At 34.5% G+C, this 23,901-nt stretch overlaps 2 protein-coding genes across 2 annotated transcripts in view; one reads left to right on the forward strand and one right to left on the reverse strand.

The window, feature by feature from the left end:
• Su(var)3-3 (lysine-specific histone demethylase Su(var)3-3) overlaps positions 1 to 23,901 on the reverse strand; it is a 174,635-nt gene that overhangs the window by 37,791 nt on the left and 112,943 nt on the right. The gene's annotated exons all lie outside the window — the stretch shown is intronic.
• Positions 16,495 to 20,229, forward strand: LOC141533218 (transcription factor IIIB 90 kDa subunit-like). The gene is made up of 3 exons (XM_074251963.1): positions 16,495 to 16,646; positions 17,491 to 18,504; positions 19,051 to 20,229. The coding sequence occupies exons 2-3, from the start codon at positions 17,498 to 17,500 to the stop codon at positions 19,949 to 19,951; spliced, it is 1,908 nt and encodes a 635-aa protein (XP_074108064.1). The 5' UTR covers positions 16,495 to 16,646; positions 17,491 to 17,497; the 3' UTR covers positions 19,952 to 20,229.

Consider the following 23,901-nt stretch of genomic DNA (forward strand, 5'->3'; position numbering starts at 1 on the left):
TAAATACATATTGAGACGGCAACTAGTAGCTGGGAAGTTGCTATTAAAAGGAGAGTAGTGTTTTATTTAAAATATGTTGTGTGCTCGAGAAATAGGCGGTCGATGTGGATGCTCACTACGTGTATATATATCATATGAAATCGTCTATATACTCCTTACTTTTCTTGCAGTTAAGTACACGTACACCCGGCGCATTATATCGAATCGCGATGAGAAATGAGAGAATCCGTTAAGATAAAATCGCGAGAGTGAGAGTGACCGAAGTATGTGCTGTGTGCAGTTCATATATTGCGTTGCACGCACGCATAACACACGCATCTGATACTATAAGAGTCCGTTTATCGAGTTAGTTTTTTGTGTCAGCCAGTTATTAGATTATGATTAAATGGTTGAGAAACTGTTCGGTTTCTGCACTGGTGCAGTTCGAACTCTAACAGAGGAAGAATCTTTTTTTTGGTTTTGGTTTTAGCAATCACTAACTTTAAATAAGGCGAGTTTAAGCCGAGGGTTAAGGATGGTTGCAATAAAATTAATGCTACTATTCGCTGCTTGAAAAGTTTTTAGAATGGGGACGTAGGAAAGAAGTTGATAAAATTATTTTATTTTAATGAAAAAATTACCAATTACTCTTCAAAGTATGTAGTTTCTTAAAATACTGGCGAAGAATTAAAAAAGTTGGTAGTTTTGTTGGAAAAAATTATTTAAAAATCAATTTTTTGTAACTATGACGATTTTGAGGGAAAATTATAAAAAAATAGGGGTGTAGGAAAAATATTGATAAAATTTTTTTATTTTAATTAAAAAATTACCAATTATTCTTCAAAGTATGTAGTTTCCTAAAATCTAAGCGAAGAAATAAAAAAATTAATAATTTCACTCCAAAAAAATAAAAAAAAAAATGACTCTAGATTCTTCAGATTTTCTTTCAACAAACTATTGACTTTTTAATCAAAATAAATAAACGAAGTAAGTATTTTATAATTCAACTGGACTGATAATCTTTATATATTAAAGCAATTAAATCCCACCAATCTAAAATATATAAAGTTACTGACCAGGAGATTATACTGAACTGATTGAGATTATTTATCCGGCTCCGGACTCCAGTCCGGAGATTCAATTAATTCGTTCATCAGTCAGCTAAAATATTTAATGCCGCGTAAACGGGATATTTGTCTCTCTCGTCAGCGTCTCCCGCGAATTATCCGTTAATCCCGCCACACATCTCAGGATTAATAACAACTACAATAACAATAATAAAATTCAGATTTATTTTTGCTCCTTACAAAACTACAGAGAGATAAACGGTCTCGGGTTCTGACAAGTTGATTCTCGATGTCACGATTCGGCTGCCTGTTGTACACTTTAATCTTTTATTGCTCCGTTAGTCTACATACCAGTGGACATATCATTTTTTTTTTTTTTATATTTTCATTTTATTAAATTGAAAAATTAGAAAATGTCAAAAATAAATGTAGAATTCTTGAATTTTTTACGTTATCTCGTAAATGGCTAGATTTATAAAAAAGGTCTAAATATGACTAATGGCTAATCCTCCCACCCTGTGAACAATTGTCAGACCCATAAGTAAGTCCAGCCATTTACAAAATAACGTCAAAAAATAAGACATCTAAATTTTCAAGGGTTAAAATTTTCAGGGAATTTTTTTCTGACAAAAATTGGAGTGAAAAGAAGCACCTTAATAAATGATATTAAACTAAAAAGTTTTAACTGAACGTTCGGCTTGAAACAAGGTCCTTAATTGCTGAAAACTACCTTTTTCTCGGGCTTGTTGGTTTCGCGTTAAAATGTAAACTCCGGGGTCTGGATTTCGGAAGAACAAGAGATGAGGAGTAGTCTTGGGTAGAAAATGCCGATCCCCGTATGCCACCGGGACAACTCTTGCTCTTACTACATCTTGAGAATAAAACAGCAAAGGAATAAAAATAATAAGAAGGAGAAAGAAAAGGCATAGGCATAAGTTGGTTCTCTTCCACCAGGTGAATAATGGATTCGGAACTTGTTTTATAAACTCATTACCGTGGCGACTGGAATGGTAGTTGGTTGCAAGATCTAAAATGTGTATCTCCTTCCCTCCGTTTTGGGACGACTGGACATTGGGCCTGACGTTTAAACAGACAGAGCCACAGCCACAAATTCAGTCCCCGGTACCTGGCCCCGGCAACCGTTCACGTGTATCTGGAGAAGATCCAAAACCAGAGATTCCCTTCCCGATGATTGTATCTCTCGTGGCCTCTTCACTGGACACTGTATGCTGTAAGCTGTTTACCGTCTTCTGCCGAAAAGTTCATTTGGAATGCAGCTGAATTTATTGCTCAGAGGATGTCTTAAATATCATTACACACACTTATCAGTTATCGGGGATATCGAATCGCCAGGGATTTAAGATATTAAAAAACTATCCAAGGATTCACAGGTTCCATCGCTGAGCCCGTAATTATTTATTCTCACGCGTTAATGATTGAAATTTCTGGTAAAATCAACTGATAGTGCGCAAGTTTTGGAATTTTGGGAAATTTTCTTAATTAGAAGAAGGCTGTTTTGTACTTGAGAAGTTGCTCGGGCAAATATGACCTTGTGATTATTCTCAAAATTTTTTAATTAGGAAATTTTTATTTTTTTTTAAGATTGGAGACTGAATTTTTGGTTTTAGGAAAATATTTTTGGGACAAAATTTGTTAAAAATTTAATTTTGATAAAAATGAAAATTTTTAGAAGATCAATAATATATAGATTTTTTTGGAAATAATGTGACATTAAAAAAAACGGCTCCAGTTTTGGAAATTTAAATTTTAAAGAAGAATATTTAAATAAAAATTGTAGAAAATTAAATTTGGAACAATTTTGATGTGACAATAAATTTTTATAAGCTCAATATTTATGAGTTATAGTTATTTTTGTGGATCCATAACTTATAAAGTTTCTAATGAGTTAATTATCATATAATCGATAATTGAAGAGTTACCTCCAATAATTACAACGACGATTGTAAATTAACGGGTTGTAATTTGTAATGTATGCAACTGAAAGTGACCCAGATCGGTCTGAAGAATCAAATTGGCGGACGAAATATCTGATGTAACGCCAGCGTAGCAGTCACGGAGGACTGTCAAAGACACTCGTTGTAGAGTTGTGTAGTTATATAATTATATAGTTATATAGTTATATAGTTATATAGTTAGCATAACATGACCTGGTGCGATGTCATAATCGGGCAAACAATGGGACATGCATCAGGCGGCACGACGGAGGACGCAGGACAAAGGGATGCATCAACCTGAAGGCAATGGCTGTTCACGTGACCGGACGGGACCCAAGTGACGGGAATTTAAAGGCCTTTTTTATTTTTTTTTTTTTTTAATAACATTCAACATAAACGTCTTTGGTACACGTTTTGTTTCAGTTTGTATTAATATTCTGAGAGTGCGACGCTTCGAAATTAACTCAACGTTTCCTGTGGCAGGATAGTTTCATTTTCTGCAAATATATTTTACAGCAGTGGTTCAAATTATTCAATTTTGAGGACAAAAAATGCGATTTTGGAGTAAAGCTTTTTTGCTATTAAAATTTTTTTTTAGCTTCATCTTACAACCCCAATAACTTGGAAACTATAGATTCTAGAGCAAAAGCTTATGAAGACTTTTTTGTAGAGAATTTAACGCTCTACAAAAAGTTTCTGGTGAACTTTTTTGAAAAAAAAATTTTTTATATCAAAAAATTGAGTTGAAATTCCAAAAAATTGATTCCTCTATTATTTAATTGGAAAATTAATTAATAAAAAAAATTGGAGTAATTATTTTTAAATGAGGATTAATTAATTATCAAATTGGAGTAATTAATTAAGAAATTGGTTCAATTAATAAAAAATCAGATTAATTAACCAATTTAATCAAAAAAATAGAAAAAAAAGCCGATTTTTGACTCTAACTCACTAATAATATGCCATATCAAGCCCGGCATATTTTCCTAACTCTAAATAGTGACTTTTTGTCATGAGTACGTATTCTCCGGTAGTATAGTGGTCAGTATCCCCGCCTGTCACGCGGGAGACCGGGGTTCGATTCCCCGGCCATTCCCGTGAGAGGGCACCAAGGTGACAACACGTATCCAGTAATCGCTCCGTGTTTTTACTTAATTTAAAGTGGCTATCCCCTAGCAAAATAAATATATCTGTGCTCAACAACGAGTGAAAATTGTGCTCGTTAACTCCAAAGAAAATTTTTAACAGTGCATAACAAACTCTATCCCAAAAGCTGAAAAATTCTCTCAGCTGCGGATACACAACGCATTTCGGGTGCAACCAACATGGCTGACCCCCCTCGGGGTGCCGACAGTGCACGCAATTTCATGATAGACTCTGGCAAGCATCAAACTGCCAGCAGAAGACAAACCATGAACTCCGAACAACTTGAAAAGTCATACAGGGCTTTAATGAAAGAATATAGCCCAAAATTTGTCAATGACGAGAAAAAAAAGGTACAAAAACCAAACACCAAGAGAAAAAATCGCAGTGGTAGTGAAAGTGAGCGCTCGACTACTAGCGACATCGCGGGAGAATTACCTGAAGATAAATGGATAACACCTAAGCGCCCAGCAAAATCTCGCTCAAACATACCAAACGCCGGTAACACAGAAACCGAAAATCAATTCAAAATGCTAAACACTGATAACGACGGATCACAGATGGAGACAGCAGACGTAAACAATACTAACCATAACCCCATTGTATCAAAAAACGGCAAAACTCCAAAACCACCGCCTATCTACGTAAACAATACTAACATCAAGGAACTGGTCACAATAATGACAAATAATATTGATGAGAAATGCTACAGACTAAAACAGATAGTGGAAACAAGTACTGTAACAGTATATGCAGACAATATGAATTCTTTCAACATAATAAAACAAACCCTGTTAACAGCCACAAAATCCTTTTACTCATATACTCCAAAATGGTTAAAACCTAAATCCATCGTCTTGAAAGGCATTCACGGCGGATATGATGAAACCGATGTTAAAAACAGCCTCGAGAAGCTACAATTAAATATAAAAATTCTCAAAGTCTCCAGGATCTCGTTTGTTGTTAACATCAATAATATCCGCACCACAAGATCACATTTTTTGGTCCAGATATCACATGACAGCCAACCCTCCGAGCTGTTCAACGTAAAAGGACTACTTCACCAAGCACCGAAATGGGAATTCCTCAGGAAAACGAATAAAATTTTTCAATGCAAAAATTGTCAACGATTGCATCACGCGAGTAGTAACTGCTCCCTCCCATTTCGATGTGTCAAATGTAGCGAGACACACACACCAGGAGAATGCAAAATAACCAAAGAGGACGACAAAAGTCTTCTAAAATGTGCAAACTGTGGCAGAAACGGGCACCCAGCCAATTACCAAGGATGCCCATATTATAAACATGCTATGGACATCATCAAGATAAGCAACACAAATAATAAAAGGTTAGTAATCAAGAAAATGAACTCAATCGCTGCAAAAATAAACCCCAATATTACATTCGCAGAAATTACCACTCAGAAAAACCAGCATCTGAGTCAAACAAGCCATTGGCCTCCGCTACATAATAGACCAGCTCCTCAAAACAACTATCATCACCCGCGAGCACAGCAACAGCACCTGAGTCAACAGCCCGACTAGAGCCAAACTCAAAAACATAGCCATGACAGACAAGTACCAACAACTCCAACTCACACAACGCCAGCCTGGGTTAATGAACTAAAACAAGAATTCATAAACCTATCTAATAGACTCACCCTGATTGAAAGTAAGATCGAAGGGAATGTAACAAGAATTAACTAATTATTTGAAATGATTGGAGACGAAATTATGTACGAATAATGGCAGACGCACAAAATAACCAACACAGAATAAATGAAAACTGCATCGATCTATTTAAAATCGCTGCAATTAACGTCAACTCCATAATCTCCTATCAACGCAGAGCGGACTTACAACACTTAATCGAGGACAACGACCTGGATATCACTCTAATCTCAGAAACAAAGCTGATACAAACACAAAATTCAGATGGACGGCTATAAGATCATTAGAACAGATAGAAACGTAAATGCCAAAGGTGGAGGCACCGCAATAGTTATAAAAGATAACATAAAATTTACACCAATTTCCACCCCAAGCTCAGCCAAAAATAAATTAATTGAATATACATTAGCTAAAATACAAATCAGTAACAACAAACAATTAATCATTGGCAGCCTTTATGCCACAAATAAATTTGATTCCAAAGCAGATTTCCTAGGGGAATTAAATGAGCTCTTTACCAAACTAAAGTTACACCAAAATAATGTATATTATGTACTAGCGGGGGACCTAAATGTACGAAGCACAGATTTCGGAGACCGGATGACAAACCCGAGAGGAAGATACTTCAACAAATGGGACGAAGATCACACCGTGCAATTCAAATCCAGAATTTACCCGCCTTTCGAACCAACTTTCCTGCCTGCACAAACTTACTTAGATATATGTATTGCTGACATTAGACTAGAATTTGTCAACCTCATCGACGACAAACTTACAACCATCAGTCATGATAGCGATCACAAAGCTATATTAATGGAAGTTAAACTACAAGAAAGTATCCAGCTGGAATTTGAGGAACCAAGGAATCCCACACCACTCTACAAAAAAACCAAATGGAGCAAATTTGGCAAAAGCCTCAACAGAACCTATCTCTCTGCAGTGCCTGACGACAGAAATTTATCCAAAGAGGAGATCGACTCCTTTCTGGAAACAATTAACGACGCCATAAAGTTATCCATAGGAAACACGGTTCCGAAAGCTTCGACAAGAATCAGATCCCAATACTATCTGACCAACAAAATCAAAAAACTCCAAAAATGGAAATCAAACACACTTACAACCCTGCACAGACTCCAGAGAACCAACAATGTCGCCCAAATAACGGCTGCAAAATTGCTACTAAAAAATATCAAAAGTGAGATTCAAAAAGAAATCACCAACAACATAGAAAGACACTGGGAAAAAACCCTCAACAAAGTAAATCATCGAGATCCGCAAAAATTCTTTCCAATTATTAACAAGGTATTTAGGCCGAAAGAAAGGACGGAAATCCCTAACTTACACTTGAGCGAGACTCAAAGAAACCTCACACTAAGATGCGGCATCAATACAATTAACACAGTAAACGGCGAAATCATCATCGAAGACAAACAAGAGAAAGTGAATATTTTCGGAGCCTACTACGAATCCATAAACACACCAAGACACTTAAACCGCAACACGAGACTCAGGGAAATAATTGACGCAAAAACAACCCAGTTCAAAACAGAATACAATGCATCCTACGCAGCGGAAACAACAATTATCAACTTTGATCCAGACAACAGAGCCTACGGACCACCGTCAGAAGTTGAGGGAGTAAAATACTTTACCTGCATTAATGAAATCACTAAAATCATGAAAAAATTGCCCAATAAAACATCTAGCGGGGTCGATGGAGTACCGGCAATCGTTCTCAAACACCTGACAGAACAAATAATTAGGGACTACACAATTATTTTTAATAATTGTTTAAACCTTAATTATTTCCCAAATGCGTGGAAAATCTCAAAAATCTTCCCGATTCTGAAAAAAGGAAAGCCCTCCAACCATCCATCAAGCTACAGGCCCATAAGTTTAGCACCAAACATTAGCAAAGTCTTTGAATCAATCATTAATAACTCAATAGTTAATTTTTGCAACGAAAATTCAATAATTCCTCAAAATCAGTTTGGCTTCAAATACCAGCACTCAACAACTCACGCAATAAATAAATTACTTTCTGACGTCAATATACACCTACACAACAAACTAATAGTCGGGGCTACACTTATAGATCTGGAAAAGGCATTCGACTCGGTCTGGCTCGAAGGCCTCATCTATATCCTTATTAAAAAGAATTTCCCTATCTCTCTTATAAAAACAATATGGAGCCTGCTCAAGGACAGAAAATTCACCACCTGGGACGGCAAGAACTTGTCAAGTATCACGTTCAAGATATTAGAAGGACTACAGCAAGGACTGGTCAACTCCCCAATCCTCTTTAATATCTTTACCAGCGATATAATTAACTCTTTCTACCTGAACCAAAACAACGGCACCTACTCCATCGCTTATGCTGATGACGCGATAATATACGTGGTTGGAGAACACGCAGACGAAGTTAAAGACAAACTAGAAGACCTTATCAACAAGATAAATAGAACTTTCGCCACATGGAATCTGAGGATGAATCCATCCAAGTGCGAAACCATCGTCTTCCGTGTTCCCGCCAGAACAGTGACCAAGGCCAAGAGGGTTAAAATCGAGAACTTCTCGATTACCACGTTCAACCCGGACACAAAAGCGCCAGTCACTATCCCAACAAAGGATAGTGTCAAGTACCTGGGCATTGAAATCGACTACCTGGCCCGATGTTCCAAACACATCACCCAGCAGGTCACAAAAGCCAAAAACTCGAGCAGAGCCCTGTACAGGCTCTTCCACAGCAGATACTTAAGCGCGCGAGCTAAAGTCATCTGCTACCTCCTGTTGATTAGACCTATCCTAACATACGGTGCTCCAGTTCTCTGGAACCTGGGTGCAGCTCAAATGGAAAAGTTGAGAAAACTGGAAAGAGCCTGCCTAAGGGTCGCTCTAAAAAGATATAAGTCCACCGAGTCCCAGTACACTCGAAATGTCAACAACTTGGACTTATACAACGAAGCGAAGATACCTAGGATTGATAACTTCTGGTTAAAACTCACCAGGGACTACTTCGCTAAGCTGAAGCTCATTGACAATGATATAATCAAACAGCTCAGTGTACTGAACTCGACCGAGGTCAAAGAAAACTCCCTGACTGGGTACCTACAACCACAAGCCTTCACAGTCATGGATGGAATAGGTGTGATCCAAGACCACTTCAATATGCCTGTTTTGTATCACAAAAGCAGGCATATGAGTGACAAAAGGATTCTTTGGACAGAGAATCAAAATAACGCCGGACTGAAATATTCGAGAGCAATTCCAGACGCCGATAAAAATAACTTTTATCGACTGGACAAAAAGTTTTGGTGGCTAGACCCGAACTCTCTCCAAATGAAGAGGCTCAAAAACAGACAACGTGACGTCAACAACCAGTGAGTCAAGGGGGCTCCCAACCTGGGTGTCTCGCATTTGTAAATAATGTACAGCCTGTAAATAATTTCTTAATTTTTTTTAACATTTAGTTAGTTTGTAAGTTTCTTCTTTTTCTTTTTCTTTTTTTTTAATACCAGATTGAGGATATGGTTTTTTTTTTTTCTCAAATTTTTCCATAAAGCAGCAAACAAAAAAATTCTTTTTTTTTTTTTGAAAGTGTGGAACCTCAGCTTCAGCTACTCCAAAACAAAAAGAGATCCAGATCTTAAAAATAAAACAAAACAAAAATGATGTAAAAAGTGCGCGTACCGCAACCTGCGGTCTTTTTCTTTATTTTTATATAACAATAATGTATGGCCTTTTTTTTTTTATGTTGTTTGGCCAATTACGAGCATGTACTTTTTTTTTTTTTTTTTTTTTATTTTTAATAAACAAACATTTAAACAAAAAAAAAAAAAAAAAAAGGTTCGATTCCCCGCCGGAGAGATTTATTTTTTATTTTTTTCTTTTTCAATATTTTTAAAATTCAAAATTTCGATAAAAAGTTATTCGGAAAAAAAAATTTTTTTTTTCCGAAGAAATTTAGTCGGGTAATTGAAGGAATTACTGCTGATTTCTTATGTTTTAAATACAGATAAACTGTATATGAGCTTATTAAATTAAAAAAAAAAATGATTGATAGTAATTAAAACCTCAAAGAAAATAACTGCGATGTAGTTTTATATGTACAACGATTATTCAATTTGATATTCATTAATAAAAATTAACTGGCTGTGCAGCCAGTTAACTTTAATTAATTTTTGAGCCAATGTCCTAGATTTATATAAAAAAAAATGATTGCTAGTGATTTTAAACCTTAATTGATATATTTTTCGGAAAATATCCGGCTCAATCCTTAAATTGATTTTCCAAAAAAATGATAACTGATGAAACTTGCCAAGGATTAATTGGAAAGTGATCCTGTTATAGAGCCGTATAATAATTTAGTGTCACTCTACACCAAATTTAATTAGCCCCGATGTGTATGAGATCCTGTGTAAGTATAAATTGGTTTTGATTTTAACGTATGAGTAACTTAAACAGAAAATTTATATTAACTCCTTGACAAAACAAGATATCGAGTGTCTTAAAAAGGTCTTAAAAATAAATTTGAACGTTATTTTGGTTGTGGAGAAAAGAAGCGCGACATAAGTACAAGGATGTAGACCAAGGATCACAAAAGGATCACAAGGAATTAATCGCTTGGGTCTGGATAAGTGGAAACTGCTCTGTCCTCTCGAGGCTGTTATAGTGTAAGAAAATAAATAAATAAGAACAAGGGGAGGAACGAACATATTCTTCGGTGTGGCGCGTGTTGACGGGGTTGCCACTCCCGTACATGATGATGTCGCGGTATTCAGCTCGTCACATCTGCTCAAACTCTCTGCTAAGGATATGTGTATGAATATATTTATATATATATATATATATATATATATATATATATATATATATATATATATATATATATATATATGTGTGTTTAATACGGGTAGTGTCATGTGTGCGGAGGATATATGTGTCTCGGTTTGGCTCGAACATCAGCCATTCCACACATCACACATGTGCAGCAGTCTTCAGTGGTACATACTTGCAGATGCATCTATAGACTGGAGATATAAGGCATACGAGGCGCCTAAATCACGTCCCAGAACACACCGCAGAACGTGTTCAACTTTAAGACCCAAACGTGTCGTATGTTAATTACTTAGGTTTTCACCACGGCTTGAATTAATCATTAAATAAAACTTGATAAATCAAAACGAAATATCTATAACTTGGACAAAAATAAAATATATCTTCTTAAATATTGGATTTATTGAAAAATTTTATCAGACAAAAATTGTTCTAAATATATTTTTATACAAATTTTATCTCGAGCAATTTTTTTTTTCAAAACTACATCCATTTTATTAAAATTTTATGTTTTTAAAAAAATAAAATTTTCAAAAATTCCAACTACGTAGAGCCTCTCAAATTCCTCCTGAAGTACAAAACAAAATTTCGCGTCCTCCTTTGACCAAAAATAAAAAAAAAAAAAATACGGCAAGAAACTTTGACCAGGACCTCTGAATAACTGCGAAGAAAACCCCTTAAATTAAAGTCGATCCGGCGAGCGTAGAGTTTCTTGAACCTTCTGATGGAGCAAAAAAGCTGACGGTGCGCATCTTGATCTCGAAGCTGCGTTTATCCACACAATCAAAGCCACAAACACAAGTCTCTTTGGTCATTTCATCCGTAGATGCTTTTATCAGCCCGGACAAAAAGCAGAACAACGTTAATGGGAATTAATCGGTTAGAGTTAATAACTGGCTTGTAAATTCCTTTCCTGAAATATAGATTTCCATTGAGTCCTTACAAGTCTAGCTGGTCGTAGAGATCTGGGATCCACCTGGATGACCAGCCAATTCCAATTGCAGATCCAGATGCGAATTCCCCCGAGCCGCAAGTTTGCTGCCAATTTTGTTCTTGAATCTTCAGTTCAGTCTCTTGCACAATCTACAATTCCGGCTTCAGGCCGAGAGATGACGTCGATAGCGAGCCAGCCGGTTCCGCAACGAATTGGTAACAGAAACTGGATTACCAGAATGGGTTAAAAAAGAGCAAGTGGAAACGTGACCATTAGCGAAGAAGAGACAAAAACGCTGGGTGGTTGCCAGGTAACTCACCTCTTCAGTTTCTTGCTCCTTCAACTGTCTTGTCATCAACTGGATGTCTGTCTGTCTGTATTGCTCGCCGAATATTTTCAATTATTGAATTATCGGAGACTTATCTGGTTAGTTTTGATGATCAATGATTGATAATTGATGATTGGTGATCTATCATCATAATTTTGAAGAATTTTTCATCAAAAGATGAAATGTTGGTAAGTGATGATCAATAATCCTATTTCTAAAGAATTGTTCATCAAGAGATCAAAGTGTAAGTTGTTGGTTGTTGGTATATAGTAGAAGATAGCTTGTTTCTTAGAGCCGCTGGAGTAAAAAGCTACGGAGGATCTGCTTCTGTTTGATCTAGCACTCCGCGGATATTAATTTAAATGCTTCGCGAGCGTTCCCACACTAAAAGTTAATCACTCCTTAAATCAACGTCGTTGGGAGAGCTAAAAAACGTTTTATTAACGCCGCGAGTAATTATTTATCAGTTACTTTGTTGTTCTAGCTTGGAAGTCTAGGATGAAGGGGTTGAAGAAACGCGATGGCTAGTAGTCGTGGGACTTTTTGGTTTTTCTAAAGAGTTCAAAATTCTACATAGATCTTATTAAAGCAGATCATAGTTGTACTTGGAAAAGATGCAAACTATCAGACTTTTGATGGTTATTTTTGAACACGATGACTTACATTATAATAATTTATGCCATGTAAAAAAAAATATTTCAATTCATCCGGCATGACTTTTGAAATTCATGAATTAATTATCCAAAAAAGTGACCATGAAATCATTTAAAAAGATTTAAATCAAAAAAAGAATGAATAAATTTAGTTCCAAGTTATCTCAGACAATATCCGTGATAAATAATTATCATTGTAATATATTTTTCCACGGAAAAAGCACAGTGTGATCTCAGAAGTTGAAACGATCTTAAAAATAAAGTGTAGTAGTTTGAAAAGGTTTCCTCGGAATCGTTGAATTTGGTTACTTATCTCCAAAGTTCTTAAAGTGATAGCGATATCTGGAATAGGATCAAAAGTGATATAAAATAAAATTCTGGCGAGAGTGATACGAGGTATCCAGCACCCTGTGCAATGGTTCTGCTGGAATAAGAGATATGGATATAAAAGAGAATTGAGTCTGAAATGAATATTGGAAAGCATTCAGCGATGCATCTAGTCGTGTCATTATCGTGTAGAAGATGGAATAGCAGGTACGCCGTCAAGTGTACTAAACTGAGTCTGAGTGAGTTAGAATATGTGTGCTCAAGTATGAGTGTGAGATCTCGCGTGATAGCACCGCCAGTAGGTAAAAAACAGAAAAACAACTGGAAGCATTTGGATATATCTCTCCGAGCGATCAGAATATAAAGTAAAAAACAATGAGAGTGAGGAAAGTTACTTTTTAAACGTATGTATGAAATAAACATACCGATACGATAAATAAACTTCTCGTGCACTGTCACCGGGGTTGTTTGCTCGCGGCCCACATTCCGGGAAATTAGGATCCTGGAAACCCTCAATCTAAAGGTTACCAAATACACACGTGCTTCTGATTATCAAGTATGGCTTCTTGATTTGAACAGAAAAATTTTGAGACTGAGAAATTTTTTTTTGGTTTAAGTTTAAGAAATCTTTTGGAGCTAATTAATTTTGCAGAATGATAAGTCATTTTTAAACTCTAAAGAGCAATAGTGGATAATTATAAAAAAAAAAGTTTGATCTAGAAATTTTTAATTGTTCCAAATCTAAAAATTAAAAAAAAAATCGTAAAAGATTGTAAAAATTCAAAAGTAAAGTAAGGCTTTAATTAGCGGGTCATAAAGAACAATTACACGAGCCCTAAATCTACGTGGGGATTTTTTTATCATGAGAAACTTTAATTCTCACGAAAGACTGGACACATAATCCTGAAAGTTGGACGCCGCGATGAGACAGATGGGCTCAGTGAGGAGGGGGAGGAGGATGAAGTTGGGAAAAAGGAAAAATTCAGCACACGTGCAGTAGCATGTACGCATTTGGTGTGTGTGACAGACCGCTTTATTGCCCGACTGTAAGCTCAGGATTGCAGTTTGCTGCACGGTGCAGGTACAACCGAGTGGAGCTCGCGAGCTTGTATCAAGCTGACCCTTGTCCGACCCTGTCCCACCGCGGCTACGCAAAAATGATAAATGCAATCTATGAACCGATCTATGCTCCGCAAACCACCGGCGTTACTTTACAGCCTACACTTTATTTCAGAGAACTACATCATTATCATTATTTTATAATAATAATAATAACAATTGTAAATAAATAATAAAAATGATGGTAAATTTTTTAATTGAATACGTTATCTTTAAAAATGTGTATAACTCCTGAAATATTGATTTTTGAGAAAAATCATAAGAGACCAAAATTGTAGCTTACAAAATTTGCTACAAAAAACGTTACTATTTTATAGGGCTATCTTCAATATTTAAAAAGATATATTAAAATATACAAACTTTCTTTACGCCAAAAAAAAAAAATATTCGAAAGTTCAAAATATCATTAGAAATTTACAACAATAATTATAGTTAAATGTTAGGTAAATAAAATAAACTAAAAAACGAAAGAATTTTCTGGCGAATGAATCATAGATTGGATCTGGTAACAAGTATAGTGTTGGCTATAAAAAACGAGCGGGCACGGCACGCGAACCCTCCGAGCGAACACACGTGGCCGTACTGGATATCTCTGAGGGCTCTCTCTCTCTCTCTCCAGTACGAGTTCGAGTACGGGTACAACTTACAGCGACCTGATATCCTCTTATACGATACTATCCTTACACATGCACAATATATACAATATAACTTGGATATAATGCTGGTAAGTCCTCTCACTTGCGCTCATTACCGATCCAAGAAGACGGAGGGCTTAAACTGCCTGGCTAAGACTCTCCGGTTTAGTTACTCGGTATTTTATGGAGAACATAGCCAGAAAAATTAATTTATTTGAATCTTGAATTAAGGAATTCTAAAATCATATTTTAAACCAAGAAAAATTTTTTAATTTGAAAGTTTTAATTTTTTTTGTTCAAAATATTTAAATTTTTAAAAATGATTTTTTTTTTTTTTTTTCCCCCCCCATTTTTAAGACTAAATATTTTTGATTCAAGGACGAATTTAAAAAAGAAAGAAAAAATAACAAACTGATAAAATAGTCGCCGGTAAAAGAGTAACTCTGCAATTCTTCGAGTCCGTATCTGGAGGACGCTGGAGGGAGGATGGAAGATGGAGGATGATGTTGGTCCATGCGAGTGTCGGGTCGTAGACCACAGAGTCAGCGCCGAGCAGCGGGCAGCAGGCAACCAACCGGTCAAGCAACTTTTTAACGAGCTGCGGTTTAGTGTGCATGAGAGAAGTTTTAACCGAGCAGAGATGAGGACGAGGATGAGAGCGGCCCCGAGATGAAGACGAACAACAAGGAGAACAAGAACAAGAGGAAGAGTTGGATTCAGGAAAACCGAGTACCAGCATCAGAGCTCTACCTCTGATGCTTAAACCCAGCCGAGCTCACCTTCACCTTGCTTTAGCTTCTTTGCTCCTTAACAATCCACGCAACCTGGATCATACATATATATCTATATATATCGAATCATAAAAATTGAGTGGAACAATTTTTGAATTTATTTTAATTTAAGAATTTTTTTAAACAATTAATTTAGTTATTTTTTGTTTTAGAGAAAAATTAAATTATTTTTTTTAAGGATACAAGTTATGAAAAATTGCCATTTTTGAAGGATAAATTTTGATTTTTTGTGAAATATATGAATTATAGTATGAAAATTAAATTAGCCGGTGTCTGAAAATTTTTAGAAATTTTTTATTGCAAAAAATTTGAAAAATTCCAAGTGCAAGTTTTTAAAAATATTTTTTTTTTATTTAACTTTCTATTGATTAATAGTTTAATTAATTAATAGTTTCTATTTGGTAACTAATTTCTCTTGATTTAAAAAATTAAAAAATTCCCAAATGTCTGCTAATGATAGTTTATACAACTGACATTTTAAAAAATTGTAAAAGAAAATAAACTAGCTCGATAAAATTATGTTTAAAAAAATTTTATTCATAATTTTTCAGTTTCTAAAAATGAAATTCTTTAATAAAAAATTATATTATTTAATTTATTATACTTTTCATTTTAATTAAATGACTTCTGACAATTTTTTACTAATAATTTAATTGTAATAAAAATCTAAAAAATTGTAAATTGTCGACCGATTTCAATATCGTTAAAAAAAATAAATAAAACAATTGATTTATGAATGCCTAATTGTATTAATTATCATTTAATGGGTCATTTTAATTAAATGAATGAATACGATATAAGATAAATAAAATAATGATAATAAAAGAGCGACTGCAGTAAAATCTCAATAAAATGTCTTAGGTTGTCCTTTTCGCTCTTGACAGCAACTTGCGGAAGAGTTGAGATACAACTACGAAACTTTATTGAGTTTTTATTCTCCATTTTCTCCATTATTACTGTTACTTGAGTAGTACCCTCACATATTGCGACGAATCTCGCGCACGCGCAATTAATTTGTCAAAATGGCTGCCCCCGTGGTAACCACATGGCGTATTTCATCATCCGAGTCATGTCCATGTGTTAACCTGTATTGAGTGTCTGAGTCACATTCCACGCGATAGTCGGTCTAATTGTTTTATTTATTTAATTAATTAGTGTTTGTATTGTGTATATAGTTTGATATTTAATATTTTAGTGTTTTTTAAACTTGTAAGTAAAGTTTAAGTTTTTATGATGAAATCTTACGAGATTTATTTTAAATTTAATTGGATGAAATTATTTATTGATTATTGATATATTTACTGAAATTAGCGGTCAGCTGTCAATTTTAAAAATTTTTTTAACAAATTAATTACAATAAAAAAATGCTTCTAAAAATTTTCACTTGTAATTTTTATTAATTTTTACATGTGAAACTTTTTAATTTAATTTTTTTTTAATAATTTAATTGCTATAAATATCTAAAAAAAAATTTTTTTATCTATTAACTTCAGTATTGTAAATTTTTACGTTTAAAAATTAAAAAAATTTTTAATAAATCACAATTTAAAACTCCATTTTTAAAAATTATATATAGAAATTTTTTGACAGATTGTTCTTTAATTATTACTCGGAAACAAATTAAAATAATAATTTATTTAAATAAAATTTTCAAATGTCAACTGATTTAAAATATTAAGTTTTTACTTTCACAAATATTTAATTAAAAAAAAAAAAAAAAAATATAACTTTAAATTCATGACACTGAAATTAGCAGACGTCTAATAATTTTTGATTTTTTTTTATTAATTAAATTACAACTAAAAAGATATTTTCAACAAATTACACTTATATTTTTTCAAGTTTTTTATATGTGAAATTTTTTTTTAAATTGAATTTTCAATAAAAAATTTCTAAAAATTTTGAAATGTCGGCTAACTTAATTTTTATTTAAATTCAATGTATTTTTTTTATTTTCAAAAAAATATTTTTTTAATTCTATTAAAATTTTATTCATAAAAAAAAAAAAATTATCGATATTTTCTTTTTAAAAAATTTTCATTGATCATTTCAGCAAAAAAATGTCGCCAAAATGTCCAAACTGCGGATGTACAGAGCTGGACACAGATCCATCGCGTGGAGACACAGTGTGCACCGGATGCGGGCTGGTAACAGAAGATCAGATGCTGGTGAACGAAGTGGAGTTCACCCAAACGGCCTCGGGTCAATCAGAAGCGGTGGGTCAGTTCCTGGGGTCAGACATGAGAGCTCCAAGAGTTGGCCAACTGCACGGGCAATCATCGCGAGAGCTGACCGTGTACAGAGCGCGAAAGGACATCGCGCATCTGTGCAAACAGCTGAGCATGTCGGATCATCAAGTGGAGCTAGCTACGAATTTCTACAAGCAAGTCCTACACCGGAACCTGACCCGGGGTCGGAAGCAGATCTTGACCTACGCAGGTTGCATTTACTTGACCTGCAGGATCGAGAAAACTCCGCATCTGCTGATCGACATCAGCGACATCACCCAGATCGACGTCTACGAGTTGGGCAGGACGTACCTGCAGTTCGTGAAGGCGCTGTACCTGGAGAACTCCGTAGACGGGGCGATCAGCATCGACTCCGACGACGGCGGCAATGAATGCATCAAGGCGGTGGATCCTTGCTTGTATGTGATGCGATTTGCCGAGAAACTCGAGTTCGGGACCGAGAAGATGAAGGTCGCGAAGACTGCGCTCAGGCTCGTCGCCAGGATGAAGAAGGACAATATTCACACCGGGAGAAGACCTTCAGGAATCTGCGGAGCTGCTCTGCTGATTGCGGCTCGCATGCACGATTTTAGTAGGACTGTTGGGGATATTATTAAAGTCGTCAAGATTCATGAGTCGACCTTGAGGAAGAGATTGCTGGAGTTTGGAGATACTTCGGCTAGTGCCTTGACTCTGGATGACTTTGAGTCCATTGATTTCGCGGAGGAAGAAGACCCTCCGGTGTTCAAAGCTCCCAGGAAGGCGGAAGAGTCCTTGAGGGAGGCTGATTTCATGGAAATCGGGGGAGAGTTCACGGATCTTCAGAAAGAAATTGATAAGTAAGTTCCAGGGTTTTGGTTATGTTTGATTTATATGTCCTTTTGGCTTTAGATCACATTATTTTCTAAGTCCTGAAGCTAAAAGGATGTACAAAAAAAAATTAACTTGAATCAAGAAAATAATTTTGAAAAATTTCGTCGAGTTAAAAAAAATTGGAATTAAGAAATTTTTCTTGATTTAAGTTCATTTTAATCGATTCAAGATAAGAAAAATCCTGAAAATTATTTTCTTGGTTCAAGAATTTTTCTCTTGATTCGAATTAATTTTTTTTTTTTTCAGTTTTAAACTTAAAATATGTTTGCAAAATTATTGGAAATAGTCAAAAAAATTTTCTACGCCCTTTTATCAATGTAAAAAAATTAAAATTCCATCAAATTTTTCGCTTTAAAAATATAAAATTTTTAAAAATATTATTCAATAAAAATTAATATTTTTTTTTACAAAATTAAAATTTTTATCACTAAAAAATTTCCTGACTACTAAAAAAAAAATTGAATCTGTTGAAAAAAACTTCAAATCTAACCATCAAAAAAATTTTTCCTTAGATACTTAACCGAACAACAGCAACGATCAAAAAAGCGCCCCTTGGGCATCATGCTGGGGGTCGATTACGAAGAAGACGCAGAAGTGGACCGCTTTATCGAAAGTACAACCCGTGAAATAGCGGAAAATTTCATGGAAGAACGAGGATTGGGCCCCGACATATCGGCGATGGGTCTCCCGAACAACTTCTACGAGCGCCGAGTGGTCAAAGAAGGAAGCAGGTTCGAAAAGTACAACAACGAGTCGGGAGAAATCGACCTGGAGGGGCTGGACGACGAAGAACTGGACGAGTACATCCTAAAGGACGCTGACGTGGTGAAGAAGACTGAACTGTGGACTGTTTGCAACGCCGAGTACCTGGAGCTCCAGAGGAAGAAAGAGGAGCAAAGGCTGAAGGACCAAGAAGAAGGAAAGCCGCCACCAAAGAAACGGAAGGCCCCCAGGAAGAAGGAGCCCGCTAATTCCGCGGGGGAGGCTCTGGAGAACCTTATCAAGGAGAAGAAATTGTCGAAGAAACTCAATTATGCCGTCATCGAGCAATTGAAGGGAGAGACTAGCATCAGCTATGGGGACAAGAAATCTATCGGGAATAATTATGGATCCACTGGATTTGCTGCAGCAGAAGAAGAAGAAGAGAATTATCAAGAAGAAGATTATCCAGAGGAAGAAGAAACTGAAGTTGAGCCTAGTCAAACGAATGGTGATCACGATCAAGAAGACCAAGTTCAAGAAAAAGAAGCCGAGGAGGAGAATGATTATAATTATGAAGGTGATGGCGATGATTATGATGACTATGATGATGAAGATGAAGATACGCCAGATTGGAAGAAAATGCTGAAGAAAATTGAAGGCGATGATGGCGATGATGCAGGTTATGATGATGAAGACTATGAAGAGTATTGATCCTAAGCTTAAGCTAGTTAGAATTGATTTTTAAGAAGGCTTGTTAATGTTTGTTGAGTTTTTGTTAATTTGGAGTCCATGTCGCAAATTAAGTTAATATTTATTTTCCTTGCTAAGCAGTGATTAATTTTTAGTTTGAAAATCGAGCTGTTGACGAACTATGTACTCTGGAGTATTTTTTTATTATGATAGTTTGTAAATGTTCTTGTTTGAAGGCGAATGCATTTGTTGTTATTTAGCTTGTTAAAAGTGAGCGAATAAAATGTTGATGAATAAAATATTTTTTGAATTTTTTATTGTGGCTAATTTTTATAGAATTAAAATTTTAAAAAAGCCTTTGAAAGTAAAGAAAACCAAATATTCAAAATTCTAAATCAAATATTAAATGATTATTATTAATATTATTAACTTGAATAATTAAAAAAAAAAAAAAAAAATAGGTGTTGAAAGGCGATAAATGAAAATAAAAATGTGGAGGGAATGAGACGGTTGCTGAAACGATTAAATGATACGGTGGGATTACAATTAGGAACGGCGAGAAGCGAGGAAATGTGTGTCGGTGATGATGGACGTTAATAACCGGCAGGATAACTTTTATCGACACCAGTACAAGTACGTAAGTCCTGGCTATGTTCCCTCGGTCCTCTGTCTCTACTTCTGCAGAGAGAGCTTGGCCCTGCAAGTCTCCAAGTCTGTTAATTCACATCCGCGGTCATCAATAAAAATTGTCAATCCTCTTAATCTGGGAATAAATCTTCCTCCAAGTATTCTTTAATATTAATAATTATAATTAATATTTTCCGCGACTAATTAAAAGAAAAAATTAAAAAATTCAAATTTGGTCAGAAATATTTGCTCGTGTCAAACAGCAATTGGTTATCATGCCTGGAACTATAACATACGAGGCAAAGTGATGCGTGTGAGACATACATGAGCTTGATAATTTGTTGGTAGAAAATTAGTTTGCGTGCATCCGGTTGGCTATTGCAAATCTTCCTTTTTATAATCTCTCTAAACTCCATAGCAGGTTATTTTTAGTTTTGTTTTTATCTCTTACTCTTTACATCGCGAGGAGTTCCGCGACTGAAGTACAAAGAAGAGCGGATAAAGATGAGCTTATATTAGCCGGGAAGTTGGATGCTAAATCACAATAGCTGTAATTCAGAAGTTCATTTTAATTTTCCGCGGCAGCCTCTACTCAGTCGCGCTTTTTTTTTTTTTTTTTTTTTTTTTAAATATAATTCGCGGGCGGGATTATTAGCGGTAATTGAGTGTTGTAAATTTATTTCCTCTTTAGGAACTGGAAAATTCAAGTTGTTTTATCTACCGGTCTGGTAATTATTGTTTGAATTTTTTTTGACATGATCTAGATTTTTTTTAGACGCCAAAGAAGTTGCAGAATCGTTTAAATTAATGCAGTAAAATTGAAAGTAATAATTATCTGATAGTTTAAAATTTTTTTTTTTTTTAATTATCAAAATTACGAGATCAGTTATCAAAGAATTCAAAAAATCATTATTTCAAAATCAAAAAAAAATTATAAATTAAATGTCAAAAATATAAAAAAATTACTAACACGTAATTAGTGTAATTGATTAATCTAGTATATTAATCTGTGATTAATCTGTGATTAATCTAGTATAATCTAGATTTTTTAGCTACTAAAAAATTTTAATTCTCTATAAAAAAAAAAAATTTCAACCAATGTTTCACTTCATAGCAGGATCTCAAATTTTCGATCATAAAAGTCATAATTTGGATAATAAATCAACAGAGAAGTCTCCAATAAATTAATGATCAACATGAAATGAACCAGTGAATAATTAAAAGGAAAAAAAAAAAGTAACTGGGACCGAAAAGCGACTTATAATTTATCTTATTAATTTGAAAGGCAATCAGATTGAGAAGTGTCGAGTTTGTCCCCCAGATGATGCGTTTTGAGATCTCATCGCTCAGGGTCTCGACTTATTCCCGGGCGTATCTTTTCCCTTTATTTTTTTTTTTTTTTTTATCACGATTTTATTTTTTGATCCTTTATTCTCAGGCGTCTTTTTGTTGGACGTTTTATCCGAAGCCTGAAGCTTGTTTTGTCTCGTCACCGTACAAGTAGACTGTATAAGTAGATGTTACAGTGACAAGATCTCTGATAAAAATCTCTAGATTCCTAATAGTTTATTTTTGTTCCATTTCACTTTTATTGTTTTTATTTATTTGTCACTTACACTTGGAAACAAACTTCAGGACGGAGAAGGTAGAGAGAATTTAAAAACCCGGTTTATCGTTCATCCAGGTGAAGGTCGGCCTTTTTACACTCGTTTTTTTTAATTTTTATTTTTTATTGTCTTTGAAATGTCGAGCGACTCTTTGTTGCTTTCAGATAAGTTATTTCTTGTAAATGTCAATATAGGTGTGAAGTTATCTATTTATTTTTAAAGAGGGTGTGGAGCCGCCATTTTAATTACTGTCAGTTTTTATATTATTTTTAGAAAATTTTATAAAAATTTATCGGCTGCGCAAATTATTATTAAATAATTTTTAATCTCAATAATTCTTCACTAAAAATTATTAATTTCCTACCGATTTTTGAATGATTGTTAAAATAATTGTAGATAAAAAATGGAGGAAGTTTCAAACAATATTTCTCTTGATGTGGAAAAATATTTGATATGTGATAGATAACTTTGATTTGATATGAAATGAGAATCCATCTTGTGAAACAAAACTATATATTCGCGTTTGGCGTTCTCTTGTTACGTATGCATTGAAATATTTTATTCGAACTATTTTTCCAGCGAGTCTTATCACCGATCAGATTAAACGATTCATTTCCCATTCAACACATCCGATAAGAACTCTACAGCTTTTATATTTTTATAACTTTTCCGATGACCTGATTGATGAGTCCAATATTCCGGTGATGAAAGTCGTAATCTATTTTTATTAATCCACTATTCGGATCGTACTGTCCACAGAGTTCGGAGAATCCGAGAATCTAGGTTATGCTGGAAGTATTAACCCGAAAAAAGTTGCACAAAAATTTCTTAAATAATTAAAATTTAAATGACAAAAAAAATTTAATTTTTCTGGTATGCAAAATTATGATATGAATTTGTATTTATATTGGCGAGTTAGTTGCGTGTATTATATTTTATATGTTATATGTTATATGTTATACGAGGCTTGCAGATGGACTAAAGTCCAAAAGTGAGGCCGTAAAAGAGCGAACGGCCGTCGTAAAACCCACAGAGTTATACGCTCTCAGCTCTGACTCATTTAATTTGTTTAAACGAACTTCATGAAAGCTTCTTGCCATCTCGGCAAAGTGATTTATTGACTGTTTTAATTTTTTCAAAGTGTTATAAACGGCTCCCGCTTTAGTTTTATTCCCTCACCGGGCCTCATTTTTATTTAATTAAACAATAACCTTTTTTTATGTCAACACATTCCTCATTATTTTTTTCATTTCTTCCCGCTCAATTCTGCTGGTACTTAAAATTTTTTCCCCCCGTAACTTTTGAGAATTTATTTTTAGTTAAACTGGTACCTTGTTATCCGAAAATCAGATTTTTTTTTAATTAAATCGTTGACTTTTTTATTCTTCGCCGAAATTTTAAGAAACTACATACTTTGAAGAGTAATGGGTAATTTTTTCATTAAAATCAAAAAATTTTATCAACTTCTTTTCTACGTCTCCAAAAAATTTTCTAAAAATCAAAATTTTTTTCCTTCATAAACTTTGACTCTAAATAACTTTATAACGGTTCAAATTTCGGAAAAATTGTAAGATACCTTTTTTGTAGAGAATTAAATTTCCTACAAAATTACACCTGAGTACTTTAATTATTCCTCTCTATTGACAAGCTATCCAAAAACAAAACAACATAACTCCAATTATCTTCAACAAAATTTGGCTTTTTAGTGAAAAATTCTAGTTTAACTTGAAAAAAAAA

This window comes from Cotesia typhae, unplaced genomic scaffold, assembly GCF_013202065.1.
Source record: "Cotesia typhae breed Kobodo isofemale line unplaced genomic scaffold, CoteBio_Ctyphae contig_83, whole genome shotgun sequence".
NCBI classification, from domain to species: domain Eukaryota; kingdom Metazoa; phylum Arthropoda; class Insecta; order Hymenoptera; family Braconidae; genus Cotesia; species Cotesia typhae.

Bases quoted from the DNA above. Each gene is read 5' to 3' on its own strand.
- LOC141533218 (XM_074251963.1), top strand. From the start codon at position 17,498: ATGTCGCCAAAATGTCCAAACTGCGGATGTACAGAGCTGGACACAGAT. The intron at 18,505-19,050 runs GTAAGTTCCAGG...ATTTTTCCTTAG, and splicing joins CTTCAGAAAGAAATTGATAA to ATACTTAACCGAACAACAGC.